At 42.2% G+C, this 21,671-nt stretch overlaps 1 protein-coding gene across 1 annotated transcript in view; it reads right to left on the bottom strand.

The window, feature by feature from the left end:
• Positions 1–21,671, bottom strand: part of BCAT1 (branched chain amino acid transaminase 1) — a 51,471-nt gene that overhangs the window by 17,252 nt on the left and 12,548 nt on the right. The window contains exons 2-4 of the mRNA XM_029286390.1: positions 17,069–17,137; positions 7,456–7,656; positions 3,737–3,793 (exon numbers count right to left, since the gene is read on the bottom strand). Of these exons, the coding sequence (XP_029142223.1) occupies positions 3,737–3,793; positions 7,456–7,656; positions 17,069–17,137 (327 nt within the window). The remainder of the gene's footprint in view (positions 1–3,736; positions 3,794–7,455; positions 7,657–17,068; positions 17,138–21,671) is intronic.

Here is a 21,671-nt window from a genome sequence, read left to right as displayed (position 1 = left end):
TGTCCAGTCTCTTCTTAAAAACTTCCAGTGTTGGAGCATTCACCGCTTCTGGAGGCAGGTTGTTCCACTGGTTAATTGTTCTCACTGTCAGGAAGTTTCTCCTTAGTTCTAGATTGCTTCTCTCCTTGATTAGTTTCCACCCGTTGCTTCTTGTCCTGCCTTCAGGGGCTTTGGAGAATAGCTTGACTCCCTCTTCTTTGGGGCATCCCCTGAGATACTGGAACACTGCTATCATGTCCCCCCTCGTCCTTCTCTTTGTTAAACTAGACATACCCAATTCCAGCAACCGTTCCTTATATGTTTTAGCCTCCAGTCCCCTAATCATCTTTGTTGCTCTTCTCTGTACTCTTTCTAGAGTCTCAGCATCTTTTTTACATCGCGGTGACCAAAACTGGATGCAGTATTCCAAGGGTGGCCTTACCAAGGCCTTGTAAAGTGGTATTAATACTTCAAGTGAATCCTTGAACTTCTGCTTCACTTTGATTGCATTTTTGTTTTGCTCTTTGAATTCAGTTTATCAGAGGAACTCTGTGTCTTCACTCAGGCTGAGTAAAATTGATCGCCTGTCCTTGTGAATCAACAGAGTGTCTGGTTATTTTGAGATTTGCTGAAAGCCAGTAGACCAGTCCATAGAATGGGGACCACTCTATTATTTTAACTAATTATGTGGATAATCTTAATAAGGAGTGCGGTGGCCCAGAGTAGAGCTCTTGCCTCACAATCAGGAGACTGTGAGTTCGATCCTAGGTAGTGGCAGCTATTTCTCTCTCTGGATGCAATGAGTAATTGTCTGCTGTGAACTCTGGATAGGCATCAAGAAGGGCATCCGACTGGTAAACTCTCAGCTCCACCCTGTTGCTCCAATCCCACCCGGATGCAAGAGATTAAAAGGTCGTTAAAAGAAAAAAAACATGTGGATGATCTTAATAAGTGAAAGAAATGGATTGAAGATAACAAATGAAACTGAATAGATAAATCATCAATTGCTTCATTAGGGAGAAAGAAGTCAAATGCATCAGGACTGGATTGGGGAAGCTGCCTTGACAAAAAAAAACATGTTCAGTATAGTCCAGTGCACCCATCTGAAATTGTCTATTTCTGGGTACATTTGAATAAAGATTTAGAGAAACCTGGAATTTGTGCAGACAAAGGCAATGAGGATAATTAAGAGACCAGAAAACAAGAGTTAAAGGGAGAGACAGAGAAAAATGAGTGGATTTAGACTTTGAGAAAAGATGATAAATAAGGTGTGTGAAAGCTCTTCTTAAGTACCCAAAAGTGTGGTGATAAGATTCTTTCTTGGATCCTGGTAGAGTTCAATGCACATAATAAATGGTCTTAAGTTACAAGAAGACAGCAACTAACAATGGAACTAATAGTTGAAGGAGGTAAGGAATACTCCTTTAGTGATTGTGTTCAAGCAGAAGTTGGATGGGCATCTAACAGAACTCAGAACGTAAAATCATAGGACTGGAAGGGATTTGGGAAGACTTCTAATCCAACTCCTATTCAAGGCAGGAGACCTTATACCATCCCAGTTAAATTGTTGTTTACTCTATTCCTGAAAATCTCCAGTGATGGAGGACCCCCAACCTCAGGAAACAAGCTATTCCATTGATTAATTGTTCTCACTGTCAAAAAATTTCTCCTTACTTCCTCCCATTATTTCTTTTCCTGCCCTCAAATGCTTTGGAAAATAAGTTGACACCCTCTTCTCTGTGACAGCCCCTCAAGTACTGGAAGACTATTATCATATTACTTTTAATCCTTTTCTTTGATAGGCTAGACCAGTGATGGCGAACCTTTTAGAGACTGAGTGCCCAAACTGCAACCCCAAACCCACTTATGTATCATTGGGTGCCGGGTGGGCGTGGCCCATTGGGTGGGTGTGGCCCATTGGGTGAGCATGGCTTCGGTGGTAACGGCAACTGGGTGGGACTAAAAAGTTCAATCAATCAATTTCAACTTTGCGAGATCTTTTTTTCCCGCGAGAAGTTAAAATTGATTGATTGATTGAACCTTTTTTTTTTTTTTTGCACACGGCAGTGGAGGCCTAAAGCGAAAAGGTTTTATAAAACCCAGCTAAAGGCCTAGGACTGGGGCGACAGTGCGCATGCCCACAGAGAGGGCTCTGCGTGCCATGCGTGCCATAGGTTCGCCACCATGGGGCTAGACATACCTTGCTCCTTCAACCATTCCTCACTTGATTTAGCTTCCAGAACTCTTTGTTGCTCTTCCCTGCATACTGTCTAGGCTCTCAGCCTCCTTTTTGTATCCTGATGACCAGAATTATAAAAATATTCCAAGTCTGGTCTCACTAGTGCAGTATAAAGTAGTATCGTCACCTCACGATATCAGAAATTTTTTGTCATTTTGATTCCAGCAGTGAGCAGGAAGTTAGGCTTGGAAATCTCAACTGTCCATTCTAATTCTATGATTCTAGCTATAATTGAAGATGACTTTATTCTTCCATGCTTTTAATGGAGTACTTTCTTACTATGTCTGGATAATTTGATATTTTTTTTCGAAAAAAATAATGCTTTTGAAATCTGCTTTCTAGCCTTACTTTGGGAAATCTTATATTATTTTGAAAATCTGTTTATACTGAAAGGGTAATAGGTTTTTTTTTTAAAAAATCCCTGAGAATATGAATAACCTATTATTTTTAAAAGTATTGTTAACTTGAGGCCATGTCGGTGAACAGCCCCTGGCTTAGAGTCTGCATAAATTTTCCAAAAAGGCTGAGCTTCCATAATTTGGGGGAGATGGACAGCCAACATGCCCTCAGAAAGGGCCCCAAATTTGAACTAACCCTTTTTATTCCTTGAATAGGATTCCTGCTTAGGTTACCATTTCATTCCCCCTTCTCTGAAAATACATTCCACTGAATGTAGTGAGACCGATTTAGGATTCGCATGTAAAATTGTCGCTACTTATTTTATTGTCTCTTTGTCTGACACGTATCTCTCCTTTCAATCTAGGCACTCAAAGTGGCCTACACAGTATTTTCCTCCTCCTTTTTTCTGTCTAATGTGGGTCTCCCATATCTAGCTCCACCCCTTAACCATTACACTACATTGGCTCTCTGTATTTCAACTTAATAGCAATCTCAACTTGGTCAAGAGGTTTGTGGACAACTGCTGCTTCAGGCTGTCTAGCACAGGATCTCTATTTGTGAGCAAACTCGTTAATTTTAGGATTATTATAGTACTGTCAAGTCTTATTTCACGGTGTAACAAACAGATCGCCAGAAACAAATACTAGAAGAAGAATCCGATCTCCGTAATTTGTTGGTACAATGGCCCAGCTAGACCAGTCTTTCTCAATCTGGCCACTTTCCAGCTGAGTTTGGTTGTTTTCCTGCAGATGTTTCATTGCCAACATAAAAGAATATTTTGTAGCTCAGGGTTGAACTGTGTGTCCTTGGTGCTCTCTGAGCTTGGTTGTCTTCTTGCAGATGTTTCGTTATCCAACTCGGTGACATCACCAGTGCCATGATGCAGAGTTAGGTAATGAAACCACAGTTCAACCCTGAGCTACACATACTCTTTTGTAGGGGTAGACTTCAACTGTCAGAACCGGATACACCAAGGAGAAAAGGCTACGTTCTGCACATGTGGAGGGTGCCCAAGTTGAGGAAGACTCCACTGGACCATCCGCAAAGCTGGCAGAGGCCAGATTATCTGAGGAATCACAGATCACAAGGAAGGAACATTTCGTCTCACGTTATACCCACTGTGTATTCATTGAGCCATAGCATTTGGAGCAGTTTCGCCTCTGTCACTCCTCTTGGCTAGAGGAAACGTGATGCAATAAGGTTAAAAGTAAATAAAACAATGAAAACAATGGGGGGACATATGCAGATGAGGAAACAAAAAAGAAAGAAGAGCAAATTCATTGTTAGCAGCGAGGATTTCAGATCATGAGTTTTACAGCAGTAATGCTACTCAGAGAGACAGAGAAGGCCTGAAACTCCAGCGTGGTTCCTTTGCTCTTTGTGAATACGTCTAGATCAGGGGTCCCCAACTGGACCGGGCCGTGGTATGCCAGCAACCAGTCCGCACAAACAAGCAAAGCCCCATCCGTGGGATGCAGGCAACACACAAAACCACGCACCCTCCGGTCCACGGAAAAACCTTTCTCCGTGGAACCGGTCCCTGGTACCCCAAAGTTTGGGGACCTCTGATCTAGATCTCCTCAGCCACAGAGACTGAAAAAAAATATTGCACTGGCCTTTGGAAGGTGAGATAGATATAGGTAGTCCTCAACTTACGACCACAATGGAGCCCCAAGTTTACAGTACGTTGCTGAGCAAGACGGTCATTAAAGCGAATTTTGCCCTGTTTTACAACCTTTCTTGTTAAATCAATCATTGACTTTGCTTGTCGGAAGGCTGCAAAAGGGGATCGCGTCATCCTGGTACACTGCCACCGTCGTAAATCCAAGTCAATTGCCAAGGGTCCAAATTTTGATCACGTGACCATGGGGATGCTGCAACGGTTGTAAGTGTGAAAAACAGCCGTAAGTCACTTTTTTCAACGATCTTGTAGCTTTGAACGGTCACTAAGTGGATTGTTGTAAGTCGAGGACTACCTGTACCTTAAAATCAATCAATCAATCAAAACAGAAAGGAATGAAAAAAAAATCCCAGTGGAGTCCTCCCAAAGAAGAGAATGGGGGGAAAAAGGGTTGAGGTTCTAGATTCCTCACCACCACTTCTGAAAAACACTAGAAGTGCACAAATCAGAGTACGATTTTGTTTCATTTTTGAGATCCAGGTTTTTTTTTAATCATTACAAACACTGCAAAAGAGGGGGACGAAAAAGAAAGGGGTTTGAAAGAATTGCTCCACGTTTTCTCCTCCCTTACTGGCACCCAAAACGTGCCCTTGATTAAGGCTCCGACACAAATGGAATATAACCTGTGTTGATGTTTTTGGACTATGATCTGGAACCTTGGGCCTACACACCTTGATCAGTAACCACGCTGGTTTCCGGCAGTCACCAATTCATTTCAGTACAGGTGGGCAACTTGCTTTCTGACATGCCAAAAGCTCATTCAAAAATTTGTCTTGATTTTCCAGAACCCCAAGCATCGAATTATAACGATAAGGATAGATGGCACACCCATTACATTGCAAATACAGTGCTTACGGCGGGAACGTCCCATTCATCTGTAAATCTGGAACATCCCGTTCATCTGTAAATACTCCAGTTTTGCAAATGATGGATATATACATGTAAATTGGCCTTAAATCACAGAGTGGAGCTGTCTTTGCATGACACACTAAACCAGGGGTAGGCAACCTTGGCTCTTTTATGACTCGTGGACTTCAACTCCCAGAATTCCTGAGCCAGCCATGCTGAGGGGAAAGGAAGAGGTTTCCATGTTTAGCCATGCTGGCCTAGGAATTCTGGGAGTTGAAGTCCACGAGTCATAAAAGAGCCAAGGTTGCCTACCCCTGCACTAAACCAAAAAGACTCATTAAGGCATAGAAGGTCTTAAATGAAAGGCCTATAATATCTGAACACAACGAGCCACCTTTTTCCACAGAAACCAGTATTTGAAATCAAGGCTTATCACAAATTTATCAATTCAAGTTTCCCACAAACTTAAAATAGCAGCCATTCCTGATTTAGATGGTGTAGTTAGTGTGAAACCTCGGATGCAATCGTGGATAACGGGGTTAAGATTTACTACAACAATTATAAGTGCAAGGTCCGATCCTAAGTCACCTTTTTCAGTACCATCGTAACTTTGAACAGTCGCTCAATGAATGGCTGTAGGTTAAGGACTACCTGTATATCAAGGAGGATTAAGTATGGTTCTCAGAATTTACTGCTTTTTTGATCAGCTGCAGCTTTTTTGTTTGGTGCCTTCACTGATATTGCAGTTGTGAAGAACTGCATTTGGGGGAATGATAAATTCTAAGAATTGTTCCTGTTTATGTCACCCCTGTTGTACTGTCAGCCATGAAATAAACATATACTGTATTGGCAGCTATAATAATAAACTACAATAGCAATAGCACTTAGACTTAATAATAATAATAATAATAATAAAGTTGGAAGGGACCTTGGAGGTCATCTAGTCCAACCCCCTGCTCAGGCAGGAAACCCTATACCATTTCGAACAAATGGCTGTCCAGTCTCTTCTTTAAAAACTTCCAGTGTTGGAGCATTCACCGCTTCTGGAGGCAGGTTGTTCCACTGGTTAATTGTTCTAACTGTCAGGAAGTTTCTCCTTAGTTCTAGGTTGCTTCTCTCTTTGGTTAGTTTCCACCCATTGCTTCTTATCCTGCCTTCAGGCACTTTGGAAAATAGCTTGACTCCCTCTTCTTTGGGGCAGCCCCTGAGATATCGGAACACTGCTATCATGTCCCCCCTCGTCCTTCTCTTCATTAGACTAGACATACCCAATTCCAGCAACCGTTCCTTATGTAACACTTGTGCTTTACATCCCTCTCTAAGCGATTTACAGAGTCAGCCTATTGCCCCCAGCAATTTGGGTCCTATTTTACTGACCTCAGAAGGATCGAAGGCTGAGTTAACCTTGAGTTGGTGAGAATTGAACTGCCAAACTGCAGGCAGGCGCCAGGAAGCAGAAGTAGCCTACAGTACTGCATTCTAACCAACGCACCACCACTGCGCTCACAACAGCCTTCAATAGCTGTTATGAATGAAGAAACAGCATCACAAATGTGTCTTTGGCCATGTGACGAACGAGAGAATAAATACGGTTACCGTTACTATTTCTTGGTTAGTTTCACACATTGTACTAAACCATAATGAGGATTGGTTTGGCGTTCATACGTCTTGCAAAGCCAGCCACTGTGGTTTGTAAATTGTGAATGTTGCTTAACTCAGCATTGACTCATTAAAAAAAAAAGTATGTCTAAAGTTTAGTGTGATGCTTAAACCATCGACATTACTTACTTACTAGCATCTCAGAAGAACAGTATAAGCTAAAATGTGATGCATGAGTTGTCATGACTGATGTATCTTCAACAAATGCCATTTTTTAAGGAAAAAAATGGTGAGTGACCCTACATTGGCATTTTCTTACTATCTGTAAGAAGAAGCCAACAAGGGACATTGGAAGTTGGAAAATATCAGTTTCTTCCCTCATCTACCTATTCTGGGGGAAAATGAAGATCAGCAAAACGATTTTCAAAATCTGGACTTTATCCGTTCACTGTTCATGCCTCACCCTCTCAATCAATCATTCTTTTCCAATTTGATGTTCTCCAGATGTGTTCAACTCTCCTCATTCTGGGGAATTAAGCTCCAACACAACTGGAGAAGGCTGGGAAAGACTATCCTTGGGAGACTTTGCACTGACTTGAAACGAAACGAAAAGAAGTCACATTTGTATAAAAGACCAGACTATTATTTTTTTTTAAACTTAATGACAAAGATAGAATGAAGTTTCTCTTCATTCTGTCGCTATACTCACTTCCACAGCATAATGCAGTGCTGAGATGGCTGGATGCAGAGAGAGATTCTCCAAGGGCTTAATCTGAGGAACGTCCCATCCAGATTTTAAGGACCATTCAACAAACAGCATGTTGTCTGTGAAAACTGTCCCAAATACTAAGTCATTTGGGTCCGGCTTCTCCTTCAGCGTGGTAGATGGGTTGATAACAAGATCATCAGCCTGAACAAAACAAGACAAAATTACATTTTTTTAAAAAATTGGCAGCCCTTATTCAGAATGACAGAGTTGGAAGGAACCTTGGAGGTCTTCTTGCCCAACCCCCTGCTCAAGTAGGAGACCCTATGCCAGTGGTGGCGAACCTATGGCACGGGTGCCAGAGGCGGCACTCAGAGCCCTCTCTGTGGACACGTGCGCCATCGCCCCAGTCCTAGGCCTTCAGCTGGATTTTATAAAATCTTTTTGCTTTAGGCCTCCGCCGCCATGTACAAAAAAAAAGGTTCAATCAATCAGTCAATTTCAACTTCTCACGGGGAAAAAAAAGATCTTGCAAAGTTGGAATTGATTGATTGAACTTTTTAGTCCGACCCAGTCTGCTGTTATCACCACAGCCATGCCCACCCAATTGGCCACACCCAGCCAATGGGCCACACCCACCCGGCACCTGACGATGCATAAGTGGGTTTTGGGTTGGAGTTTGGGCACTCAGTCTCTAAAATGTTCGCTATCATTGCCCTATGCCATTTCAGACAAATGGTTGTCCAATATCTTCTTAAAAACCTCCAGTGATGGAGCATTTCTGAAGGCAAATTGTTCCACTGGTTAATTGTTCTCACTGTCAGGAAATTTGTCTTTATTTCTAGATTGATTCTCTCCTTGATTAGTTTCTATCCATTGCTTCCTGACAAAGATGCTTTGGAGAACAGACTGACCCCTCCCCTCTTTTTTGTGGCAGCCCCTCAAATCTTGGAACACTGCAAACATACCACCACCATTCCTTTATTTCATTAGAGTAGACGTATCCAGTGGTGGGATTCAAATATGTGAACAACCCGTTCTCTGTGTAGATGCCGCTTCCGGAAGTCCATTCTGGCCCTGGACAACAAAAAATTAGCTACCGGTTCTGCTGAAGTGGTGCGAACCAGCTGAATCCCACCACTGGACATACCCAATTCTTGTATCTCCATCAATGTACCACCATCAACATTTTGTATGTTGATGTATCTCTGTCAAAAATGAACTCAAGTTGTTTGCTGAGAACAAAATAGAGATGAAAAAGGGGATTTCTAAAAACAACCTCAAAGAAACATGGAAAATTAATCATTCTCGTTCTGTTTCTTAAAACTATCCATAGACTAAAAACTAGATTGAAGATGGCCACTAAATCTGAAAAGCATTTCTGAGGAATTACAAGGGCCAAGTAAACCTGCAACTTTAAAGTTTGAGTTGATCTGAAAGGTAGAAGGGAAAGTGGCTTTCTCAATCAAAAAATGTTGGCACTTCCATTTTTAAATGTCACAAAATGTTAAATGCCTTTTCCCAATTTTAAAGTACCTGAAAGATATCTGCAACTGCTTTATTTCCTTACGAAAATACTTCTGTCCCCATAAATGTCCTCATTATCATTCTATTGAACAACTGAACTAATAGTCCTTGATTTATAACAGTTCATTTAGTGACCATTCAAAATTAGGATGACAGCGGTCACAATTACAACCAATGCAGCATCCCCATGATCACGTGATCAAAATTCAGACACTTGGCAACTGATTCATATTTATGATGGTTGCAGTGTCCTGGGTCCTGCGATCTTCAGACAAGCAAAGTCAATGGAGAAGTCAGATTCACATAACATCCGCGTTACTAACTTAATAATTGCAGTAATTTATTTAAAAACTGTAGCAGGAAAGTTTGTTGTTGTTGTTAGTTGCGAAGTCGTGTCCGACCCATTGCAACCCCATGGACAATGTTCCTCCAGGCCTTCCTGTCCTCTACCATCTTCTGGAGTCCATTTAAGTTCACGCCTACTGCTCCAGTGACTCCATCCAGCCACCTCATTCTTTGTCGTCCCCTTCTTCTATTGCCCTCAGTCTTTCCCAGCATCAGGCTCTTCTCCAGTGAGTCCTTCCTTCTCATTAGGTGGCCCAAGTACTTGAGTTTCAACTTCAGGATCTGGCCTTCTAAAGAGCAGTCGGGGTTGATCTCCTCTAGGACTGAGCGGTTTGATCGCCTTGCAGTCCAGGGGACTCGCAGGAGTCTTCTCCAGCACCATAGTTCAAAGGCCTCAATTCTTTTGCGCTCAGCCTTTCTTATGATCCAACTTTCACAGCCATACATTGCAACTGGGAAAACCATAGCCTTGACTATACGTACTTTTGTTGGCAGGGTGATGTCTCTGCTTTTTAGTACACTGTCTAGATTTGCCATAATTTCCTTCCCAGGAGTAAGCGTCTTTTAATTTCTTGACTGCAGTCCCCATCTGTGGTGATCTTGGAGCACAGGAAGATAAAATCTGTCACTACCTCCATTTCTTCCCCATCTATTTGCCAGGAATTGAGAGGGCCGGATGCCATGATCTTGGTTTTCTTAATGTTGAGTTTCAAGCCAACATTTGCACTCTCCTTCTTCACCCGCATCAAGAGGCTCTTTAGTTCCTCTTCACTTTCTGCCTTTAGAGTGGTATCATTTGTAAAGTTTGTAAAATGGGGCAAAATTCATTTAACAAACATCTGGCTTAGCAACAGAAATTGTGATCGTAAGTCAAGGAATACCTGTATTCTCATTCAGTTTGATGAAGAAAAAGTTATTTAAATCTATCTGCTTAGTTTTTCTGTCGGGGTTGAGAGTTTCAGAAGACGGTTGATGCCCACTCTGCTAAGATCTGGAATGGTCTCTCAAGTGAACTGTACTTTTACCAGATCACACCCTATTTTCACGAGAAAGATTTCAGTTCCCACAGCTCTCTTTCCCAACTCTTGACTCTACTTGGCTGCTGTCTATCTCCTGCAGAAAAATATCTGCAGAGCTAGGCTAAAATTTATTGGAAAAGAATGCAGCGTCTTTGCATTTTGACCCACGGTCCCAAATTCTATTTTTATAGAAGTGCCACTTTCTAGAACTGACTCTCAAAGACTGGATTTCACAGGCGTGCGCTAAATTTGCTAATTGCTTTTTTATAGAGGCATTTTGTGCACGCATGAAATATTCCGTAATCTGTGGTAATGTAATGAAACAGAAGGGCTTAGTGTGAAAGGAACATCTGCATGCACAAATATACACACATACCTGTTCGCGCACAAACACACACACACATGTAAATTGGGGAACATTCATTATTGTCTTCACTTCTATTCCATATTTCAAATTTTAGATCCACCTATCTGTGCTGACCTCCCAAGACAACTAAACCTCAAACAACGGTAGTGAAGCCATATCAAACCACAAATAAACCTTGACTTACGACGGGTCGCTTAGTGCCCATTCGATGTTATGACAGACCTCCCCAGGGCTACGAACTTTCAGTGGCCGTGCCTCCCACCGAGTCACTTGTTTACATTTGGGGTGCTCGGGAATCAGCCTGAATTTGCAGCTATTTGCAAGTGTCCTGTGGTCATGTGACCACAATTTACAATGTTGTGTTTTTTGGAGGGCCAGAAATATATTTCCTTCTGGTTTCCAGCAAAAACAACCAAAAAACCCTCCACTCATTGCAGACAATGGATTTACTTCATGAGCACCACACTCGTTTAATGACCCCAGTGTTTCGCTTAACAGACTCTGCACAAAAGGTCATAAAATTGGGTGTGGTCATGTGGTGACCCACTTAATGACCAGCATGATTTGCAACCATAATTCTGAGCTCAATTATGGTCATAAGTCAAGGGCTACCTATATCAGCGCATAAAGAGCAAAAGCAGATTTAAAAAAATTGTAAGGTTAAGACTTTTAAAGAGGCCTCGATACAACAAAAATTGCACTGTCAGTTCTCGTCTGGACAAACGTTTGTCTCCTGAAATAGAAGGATCTCCACCTAAAAAAAAAAAAAGAAATCTAAAAGGGCAGATATAAATAATAAATAATAATAAAGTTGGAAGGGATCTTGGAGGTCATCAAGTCCAACCCCCTGCTCAGGTAGGAAACCCTATACCATTTCGGACAAATGGCTGTCCAGTCTCTTCTTAAAAACTTCCAGTGTTGGAGCATTCATCGCTTCTGGAGGCAGGTTGTTCCACTGGTTAATTGTTCTAACTGTCAGGAAGTTTCTCCTTAGTTCTAGGTTGCTTCTCTCCTTGATTTGTTTCCATCCGTTGCTTCTTGTCCTGCCTTCAGGCGCTTTGGAGAATAGCTTGACTCCCTCTTCTTTGTGGCAGCCATTCAAATATTGGAACACTGCTATCATGTCCCCCCTCGTCCTTCTCTTCGTTAAACTAGACATACCCAATTCCAGCAACCGTTCCTATGTTTTAGCCTCCAGTCCCCTGATCATCTTTGTTGCTTTTCTCTGCACTCTTTCTAGAATCTCAACATCTTTTTTACATTGTGGTGACCAAAACTGGATGCAATATATAAAGCTTAGAAGTTTTTTTTCTCATGCTTTTGATAGATGTTTCAGTTTATCAGCTGCAGCTGCAGAAGTATGTCTGTTGAAGTTCCAGAAATGTCAGGGATTAAGAGGCAGACTTGCAAAGAATAAAACTGAACATAGAAGAGCCAACATTAATGCTAAGTCAATGTTCAGAAAAGAAGGACGTTCTTTTTAAGAAAAATGAAACAGTCATCAGGATGCTATGCTGAAAGCTGAAAGGCAATCCAAGGTTAACGTTTCCTACGTCAGTCAAGATTTCCTCAGGGAAGACTCTGCTGTACATTTTAAATCCCTCAGTTTCCAGTTCCAGCAGCAACCGTACAGCAAATATTCTGCTCTCTTTTTGCTGATTTCAAGAGAACCCTAAGCTCAGTCAAACCTGGTTAGTACAGATTGAAGATGATCAGGAAAGCAAGGGAGGATCTGGACAGACGTGAACACTGGGCGCTATCTAACAAAATAAAATTCAATGATGAAAAAAGTAAAGTTCTACATTTAGGCAACAAAAACCAAATGCACAGGTTTAGTATAGGGGGTACCTTGCTCAATAGTAGTAACTGTGAGAGGGATCTCGGAGTCCTAATGGACAATCACTTAAATAGGAGCCAGAAGTGTGCTGCACCTGCCAAAAAGGCCAACACAGTTCTGGGCTGCATTAACAGAGGGATAGAATCAAGATCACGTGAAGTGTTAATACCACTTTACAATGCCTTGGTAAGGCTACACTTGGAATACTGCATCCAGTTTTGGTCACCACGATGTAAAAAAGATGCTGAGACTCTAGAAAGAGTACAGAGAAGAGCAACAAAGATAATTAGGGGACTGGAGGCTAAAACATATGAGGAACGGTTGCTGGAATTGGGTATGTCTAGTATAAGGAAGAGAAGGACGAGGGGGGACATGATAGCAGTCTTCCAATATCTCAGGGGCTGCCACAAAGAAGACGGAGTCAAGCTATTTTCCAAGGCGCCTGAAGGCAGGACAAGAAGCAACGGATGGAAACTAATCAAAGAGAGAAGCAACCTAGAACTAGGGAGAAACTTCCTGACAGAACAATTAACCAGTGGAACAACCTGCCTCCAGAAGCGGTGAATGCTCCAACACTGGAAGTTTTTAAGAAGAGACTGGACAGCCATCTGTCCGAAATGGTATAGGGTTTCCTGCCTAAGCAGGGGGTTGGACTAGAGGACCTCCAAGGTCCCTTCCAACTTTATTATTATTATTATTATTATTATTATTATTATTATTATTATTATTATTATTATTATTATTATTATTAAAATTATTAATTAAACGTATTTGTACACCACTGTAACATGTTAGGAGTCTTGATGGTTAACAAGGAACGCACAATTACACAGTAAGTACAATGTCCAGGATATGCATATAATAAGCCGATTTAAGTAAAATAGGATAATAACCAGAACCATTATTACGAAAATAATTGTGTGGATGTGTCTTGTGTAGCTTTGTTTGAACAGAGTGTTGTTTTTGTTTAGTTTTACATGATGAAAACATGATGACTATGCATAAATTAGTGAGCATGCAGAAAGTCAGACCAGAAGGACCTGAGTTCCAGTCCATTCTCAGCTATCGAAACTTCACAGCTGGGTCATGACGGAGAGGTCTGTCATGACTTTGAACGATTGCTAAGTAACTGGTTGTAAGTCGAGGATCAGCTATAGGGAGGACACAGACTTGAGTAGGCTAGATTATGCAACGCGGGCTACATGCAGGTCGTCCTCAACGTACGACCACAATCGATCCTAAAATTTCTGTCACTAAGCAAGACAGGAGTCAAGTGGGTTTTGCCCTATTTTATGTCCTTTCTTTGCCACGGTTGTTAAGTGAATCCAGCTTCCCTACTCACTTTGCTTATCAGAAGGTCACAAAAGGTGCATCACACGACCTCAGGACACTGCAACCGCCATAAATATGAACCAATTGCCAAACATCTGAATTTTGATCGTGTGACCACAGGAATGGTCCTAAGTTTGAAAAACAGTCATGAAATCATATTTTTCAGTGTTATTGTAACTTTGGTCATTAAGCAAATGGTTGAAATGGTATAGGGCAGGGGTAGGCAACCTTGGCTCTTTTATGACTGGTGGACTTCAACTCCCAGAATTCCTGAGCCAGCCTGGCTCAGCATGGAAACCTCTCCCTTTCCCCTCAGCATGGCTGGCTCAGGAATTCTGGGAGTTGAAGTCCACGAGTCATAAAAGGGTCAAGGTTGCCTACCCCTGGTATAAGGTTTCGTGCCTGAGCAAGGGGTTGGACTAGAAGACCTCCAAGGTCCCTTCCAACTCTGTTATTCTGTATCCAAATTACAGATAATGTACTTTACATTACGTCCTTAGGTCCCTAACACGCATCCATCCAATATGTGTTGCATTTTCCTAGGAGCATATTACCTTCATTCAACATGCATGTAATATTCTTTGCCACAAGATGTCTACTTTTCTTTTCTTTTTTTTTAAATGTGTGCAATTTCGGCTTGATTTATATAGCTCTGGCTTTTACTTTCCTTAAGGTAGAATTTTGACTTTTCTTTCTTTTAAAACGTGTAGGAGACACTCTGTACTGAATAAGGGCAGGGAAATTAAGTGTTAATATTACTTTTACATCTCATGCAAAAATATGAAGGACAGGATAAGAAACCACTGATTCATTTCCTTGTTAGAAGTCCTAATTGAGGAAATGTGAAAGCTGAGTTGTCCATTTTTCAAACTAGTCCCACACAGTTTGGGGCCCAGCCAAATGGAAGAGGAAAGTGTTTTGTAAAGTTATGATCATTCCGTTCAATTGTGTGGTTGCGAGACACACTATCCCTCACGGAACTTCAACAAGATGGCCCGGGTTCATTATATGGAAACAAATGTTCTGAAGATCATGAGAAGGCAGATGACAAGAATGTATAAAATGGTGCCTTCTTTTTGGTAATGCGCATTCAGAAATGTGAACTGGGTTCATACAGCTTACCACGATATGTTTCAATCACAACAGATTGTTTTTGTTTCAATCCAGCTGTTTTCTTGGAATGTTGTGGGAACCAGGGCTTCATATGATGCCATTACAGAGTTTGTTTGAGTGTATCAAGTTTTGTGAATATGGCAATCATATGCTGTTAACTGAGTATCAGAAATCAGAAATCCCCTTTCCTCCAAAAAAGGAGGAGGAGGAGAAAAGAAGAAGAAGAAGAAGAAGAAGAAGAAGAAGAAGAAGAAGAAGAAGAAGAAGAAGAAGAAGAAGAAGAAGAAGAAGAAGAAGAAGAAGAAGAAGAAGAAGAAGAAGAAGAAGAAGAAGAAGAAGACGACAACATTTTAGAATATTTGCATATTTGGCAATATACTGATGGAAACCAACCAAGTCTCATGAACAGCATTACAGCAAAGCGTATCAGGCCCTTCAAAGCTCACCACAAACTTGCTAAAATTCCTGTTTATGGTTTACCTCAGTTTGACTGTTTTTCAAGAACAGGGCTACATCTTGGCAAACTCTGGGCCTTTTTTTAAAGAGTCCATAATGGAGTTTACAAGCTAAGCGAGACATTTGTTGTGAATTTTGCCTCATTTTATGATCTTTCTTGCCACCGTTGTTATGCAGCTGGCTTCCCCATTAACTTTGCTTGTCAGAAGGCCGCAAAAGGTGATCACATGACCCTGGGACACTGCCACTATCATAGATACAGTCCAGTTGCCAAGCATCTGAATGTTGATCATGTGACCCTGGGGATGCTGCCACGGTCGTAAGTGTGAAAAACAGCCACGAGTCACTTTTTTCAGTTCCATTGTCACTTTGAACAGTCACTAAACGAACTTTATAAGTCGAGGACTACCTGTAATCCAAAAATCACAAAGGGGACTGCACATTCAAAAGGGGGGGGGGAGAGAGATTGCTCCCATTGTCCCTGAATGCTCTCAGCACAAGCATCCTTCACAATGTGCTTCGTGAGACACAAGAGAACATTGCAATGAGCAAGGACATACATTCAATTTCACAGCTACTGAGATTGTTAGCTGAGCAGGTACAAAGATAGCCAGGGGAAATGATTGAAGCTTGGGAAAAGGGCCCCTTGTCAGATAACAGGAGTACTGATTTACTACCAGCTTATCAGGTATTTGAGGATGTAGCAGAATAAGGAAAGAACAGATGACGACTTAATAGCCGGCCATCAACACCTCAATCAACAAATAATAATAATTTTAAAAAACCACATACAACCAGACACCACATACTGTAAATGCTATGCATAGACTAGCCCACAGCACACATTCTGGTAGAGCAGGGGTGTCAAACTCAATTTCATTGAGGGCCACATCAGCATTGCGGTTGCCCTTGGGGGGCCAGGTGGGTGTGGCCTACTGGGTGGGTGTGGGTGGAGTGGGTGTGGCCTACTGGGTGGGCGTGGCCAGCTCTACATCGTTCCCGTCAAGGGTGCCTGTGGGGGCCTGGGCAGGAGTGGGACAGATCTGAGGGTCTCTGGCAGAAGGGGGTGGGACCAGGGCAAGCGCCAAGGCATGGTCCATTTCTTCATTCCTCACAAAGGGTGACACCTCCCCAGCATGCACCCAGGGGGCGGGGCCGACGCGGCGGGGGCTGGTTCCTTGCTGTTTCTAGACGGCCTTGTGGAGCTAAGACTGAATGCGTCTCAGCATAGATGGCCACCACAAAATTGTACATTGGCTCCCGGCCGACCTGGGCCAGGGCCAAGGCAGTGGTGGCCGTTCCCTCACTGTTTCCAGGATGGCTTTGTGGGCCACATGAAACCACTTCGCGGGCCGCATCCGGCCCCCAGGCCTTGTGTTTGACATGTCTGTGGTAGAGGATGGGCTACAGCATGAATCCGAAAGCTTGGAAGGCTAAATCTCTGGTCCTGGAGACCGATCTAGATTGGATCCGGCAACACCAGGGAATGCTTAACCTCAATGCACCCTCCAGGTTGGCAGCACTCTTGCTTATCCATAATTCTCGTTACCCTTCAAGGAGAGTTTCCCACACTGAGTTGAACACCCCTGCAGGCATTTCTGTTTTGGCAAACGAACCCACCTTGAAAGAGTCGGTCATGGGTTTTGCAGCTGCCTCTGTGCATCCATCCGCATAGTCATTTTGGCAACCCTGTAATGGACAAAGGACAACGCTTAAAAATCAATACGATTTAATCAAAGTTCCCAAGTCATATTTAATGTGCTCTTCCAGCAGTTTGCACCTGTTCAGGGAACGTTCGGAGCACTTGGGGAGAAATGGGGTGATGGATTAGAAGAAAGCTTGAAAAGAGTAATCTGAGATCTAGAGCTTATAATCTTACAAGAAAATCTGGTACAATCAGCATTTGGGACTCCTGAGAGGATAAACCCTGCTTTGCCCGGTCTTGGGATTCTCAATACTGAAGAACAAAGGGACAATTGTTTCTGAATTAAAAGTTCAACCATTAGTCAGGAACTGCTTGCAATATCCACTGCAAGGACCATATCCACATTTTAAAAAGTCTTCTGGAAAACTAGATCAGCTCCAAAGAAGAAAAATGAGGGCGATTTGGGGATGGGAAACAGATCCTACAAGGTGAGACAGGGGAAAAAATGGCATACTGAGAAAAGATAACTGAGAGGAGACACAGGTGGTCCTCAACTTATGATGACAATTGAGCACAATATTTCCACTGCTAAGCAAGATGCTTGTTCAGTGAGTTTTGTTCCGTTTTACGATGTTTCTTGCCACAATTCTTAAGCGATTCACTACAGTTGTTAATTTAGTAACATGGTTGTTAAGTGAATCTGGCTTCCCCATTGACTTTGCTTGTCAGAAGGTCGCAAAACGTGATCACGTTATCCTGGGACACGGCAACCGTCATAAATATGAGTCAGTTGCCAAGCAAGTGAATTTTGATCACATGGTCATTCGGATGTTGGAACAGTCATGTGTGTGAAAAGTGGTCATAAGTTGCTTTCTTCAGGGCTGTTGCAACTTCGAAAGGTCATTAAATGAAACGTTGTTAGTTGAGGACTACTTGACCCATAAAACCTCCATCTAGGTTTCCAACAAGTTAAACTTAGTTGAGTTTCTGTCTTTGTGCAAGGCTAAAAAGACAACACAAAAAGAAATAACAAGCTTGGAACAATTCAAACTTAGCACATTGCAGAGATCACTAGACCTTTATTAAACTGGTGTAAACTGTTTTGTCGTATGAACCTTGCCTGCAAGTTCCTGAAGAACTATAGAGAAGAAAGTCAAAATTGATCTCTTGAGCCAGAGGGCCCAGGATGCTAAGTTCTATCTAGCACGATCAATCTCAACTAAATGTTAATAAACAGAACGGTCCTGTGCAGACAACATTACAGACAGAAGTATCCAAAATAGTGTGACCAAAAATGATAATTATCACACCATTATGGCTACCATCTTGTTTTTTTAAAATTATAAACCTACAGATATCTGATTATAGCATCACTTTTCAGTCAGCGTTGTTAATACTGAGGCAGGTGGAAACTGGGCTGTCCCATACTGTATATTGAGTACTGCAGTAGTATGGTTTATGAGGGCAAAACTCTTGAAAGCTATGATTTAAGTCCTAAAATAGGCATGCCACTTTTATTTTTTTTAAAAGCCCAAATAATTCACTTCTAGCTTCTCTCCCCAAACTTCAGCAAATAGTGTGAAATTTTTGGTTTGCTACATGCATGATAAGGCTCCAATCGTTCTGCAGCATTACTTTCTCTATTTCTGTCCTCATCTTCCAAAAACTTAAGGCAGGGGTTTTCAAACTCACAATGTCACATGCTGTGTCGTGATGTATCGCAACTTTTTTTCCATTGCCGGCAATGGGGTGGGCGCGGTTTCGCCATGACACATCCGGTCCACGGGCTGGCAGTTTGACACCCCTGCCTTAAGGCTATCTACCCTACCATCACCCTGTAAAATTTGTGCTTGTCTTCCAATCAAGTATTAATGCCTCATTAATGTTATTTAATCACGTTCTGTTAAAACAAGCCAAGTTCGTCAGGCTAGCTTCTTTCAGGCTTGTTTCAACTCCTCCCCCAAACTCTGAAAAATTGACCCTGCCCACCCAGCATTGCAGTATTAGGTAGCCCTCGACTTACAACAGTTCATTTAGCAACTTTTGGAGTTACAATGGCACTGAAAAAAGTGACTTATGACTGTATTACAGATTTATGACTGTTGTAGCATCCCCATGGTCATGTGATCAGAATTTGGGCGCTTGGCAATTGGTTCATATGTATGACAGTTCCAGTGTCCTGGGGTCATGTGATCACTTTTTGTGACCTTCTGACAAGCAAAAATCAATAAGAAACACAGATTCACTTAGCAACCATGTTACTAACTTAACAACTACAGTGATTCACTTAACAACTGTGGTAAGAAAGGTCACAAACTGAGGCAAAAATTGCTTAACAAACGTCTCAGCCACAGAAATGTTGGACTTAACTGCGGTTGTAAGTCGAGGATTAACTGTACAATCTTGGCAGTCCAAGAATTGCTTTACTCACAATATACAGGAGTTCCTTTTATTGGGCTTCGTGTGTTAAATAAATGTGGCCTTTATTGCTTATTCAGTAGACTATGGTTAAAACAGACAGTGGCTTAGCACAACGTGTCAGCCTCAGTACAAAATCTCCTTGATCACTGTAGCAGTATCTCAGCTTCTAAAGGGAAGCTATGAGAGATTAAAAAGAACAATCACACCATCTGGCTTGCAGGGTTGCATTTATGTCTTCTAATAATAATAACAATTACAATAATAATCCACCACAGATTCTCAAGCAGATATCTTTGCCGAATAGATGAGTCACGCAAGGCTATTTTTAACTCTGGCTGAACAAGCTTGTAACTCTTTGTGACCTTCTGGAAGGGGATCTGAAGAGACTAAGAAAGACCCAGATATTTTCCTTGAGCCCTGGCGTGAAGTCTGTGGAGGAGGAAAAAAAAAATGGTGCAGCAGACAAAATAATAACACAAAGGAGACTCCAAGGCAGCGTGCCACAATAAACACAACTGCACTGAATGGATTAAAAGCTCCTGCCAACTGAGAGAGGACAATCAAAAGTGGAGACCTTGGTGAGGTCTGAACTTGGTTGTTTGCTTGCGGACATTTCATGACCAGACTAGGTAATGTCATCAGTGCTAGTGAGTGTAGGGTTTACTCCCTATTTATATACAGTACTTTGCCCTGCCAGTGCTGGTGGGCAGGTGATTTTCTCCTTGGTAGATCCCTGATTAGGGTATTATATAAATACAAAACCCCACTCCTACTAACACTGTCAGGGCAAGTTGCTATATATAAACAGGGAGAAAACCCCACTTCGGCAGCACTAATAATGTTATCTAGTGGGATAAGGAAACATCTGCTAGCAAACAACCAAGCTCAGAGAGCATCAAAGACTCCACGAGTCAACCCTGAGCTACTGTGGTGGAATGTAGTCTGGAATCCCAGGAAGGAGAGCCTGCCTCTAGAGGGCAAAGAGGTAGCAGAGCTTGGAATGTGTGGTAGACAGGAAAATGGCTGAAATGGCACCTCCTTAGCAGTTCACAGAGTATATCTTTACAATGCCTTGGTAAGGCCACACTTGGAATACTGCATCCAGTTTTGGTCACCACAATGTAAAAAAGATGTTGAGACTCTAGAAAGAGTACAGACAAGAGCAACAAAGATGATCAGGGGACTGGAGGCTAAAACATATAAGGAACGGTTGCTGGAATTGGGGATGTCTAGTTTAACGAAGAGAAGGACGAGGGGGGACATGATAGCAGTGTTCCAGTATCTCAGGGGCTGCCACAAAGAAGAGGGAGTCAAGCTATTCTCCAAAGCGCCTGAGGGCAGGACAAGAAGCAACGGATGGAAACTAATCAAGGAGAGAAGCAACCTAGAACTAAGGAGAAACTTCCTGACAGTTAGAACAATTAATCAGTGGAACAACCTGCCTCCAGAAGCGGTAAATGCTCCAACACTGGAAGTTTTTAAGAAGAGACTGGACAGCCATTTGTCCGAAATGGTATAGGCCGGTTTCCTGCCTGAGCAGGGGGTTGGACTAGATGACCTCCAAGGTCCCTTCCAACTTTACTATTATTATTATTATTATTATTATTATTATTATTATTATTATTATTATTATTACTATTAGCTATGCAGATAGTTGCTTTTAGTCTGGCAAGAATCTGTCTGTAGGTAAACAATAAAGTAATTCTTTGGAAGTAACTCTACGTGTCATTCCCAGTTCTTAGACTCGACAGCAACAGATATTCTGTTTTATTGAAGGGTCTAAAGTATTTCCTGAGATGTTACGTTTAGGTGGAAGGTAGGGAATGTCCAGTCCATAGTAGTTACAGGGGACAAAGAAGAATCTCAGAGCTGGAAGGAGGTAGGAGTTCCTGTTCATAAAAAAAAAAAAAACTCTCACTCTGCAAACTGTAGAGCAAAATCTGCCCTCAAATGCTACTGCCATGGAGCTGAAAGGAAGTCCAGAGTTGCTCAGCTCAGCTCAGCTGTCAAAGCCTCATCACGTTATAAGGACACAAAGGCCTCCTGCAAATCAGCAGAATCCCCAAGGATAGGAAAAGCCTTTATTTTGCCTGAATCTTTTGTGATGGATGGGAGGGAGGGAGGGGGAGGGAGAGAGAAAGAGAAAGAGAAAGAGGG

This window comes from Protobothrops mucrosquamatus, unplaced genomic scaffold (genome assembly GCF_001527695.2).
Source record: "Protobothrops mucrosquamatus isolate PMUCROS unplaced genomic scaffold, P.Mucros_1.0 scaffold3535, whole genome shotgun sequence".
In the NCBI taxonomy this organism is placed as follows: domain Eukaryota; kingdom Metazoa; phylum Chordata; class Lepidosauria; order Squamata; family Viperidae; genus Protobothrops; species Protobothrops mucrosquamatus.
This window is presented reverse-complemented; position numbering and strand designations above follow the sequence as displayed.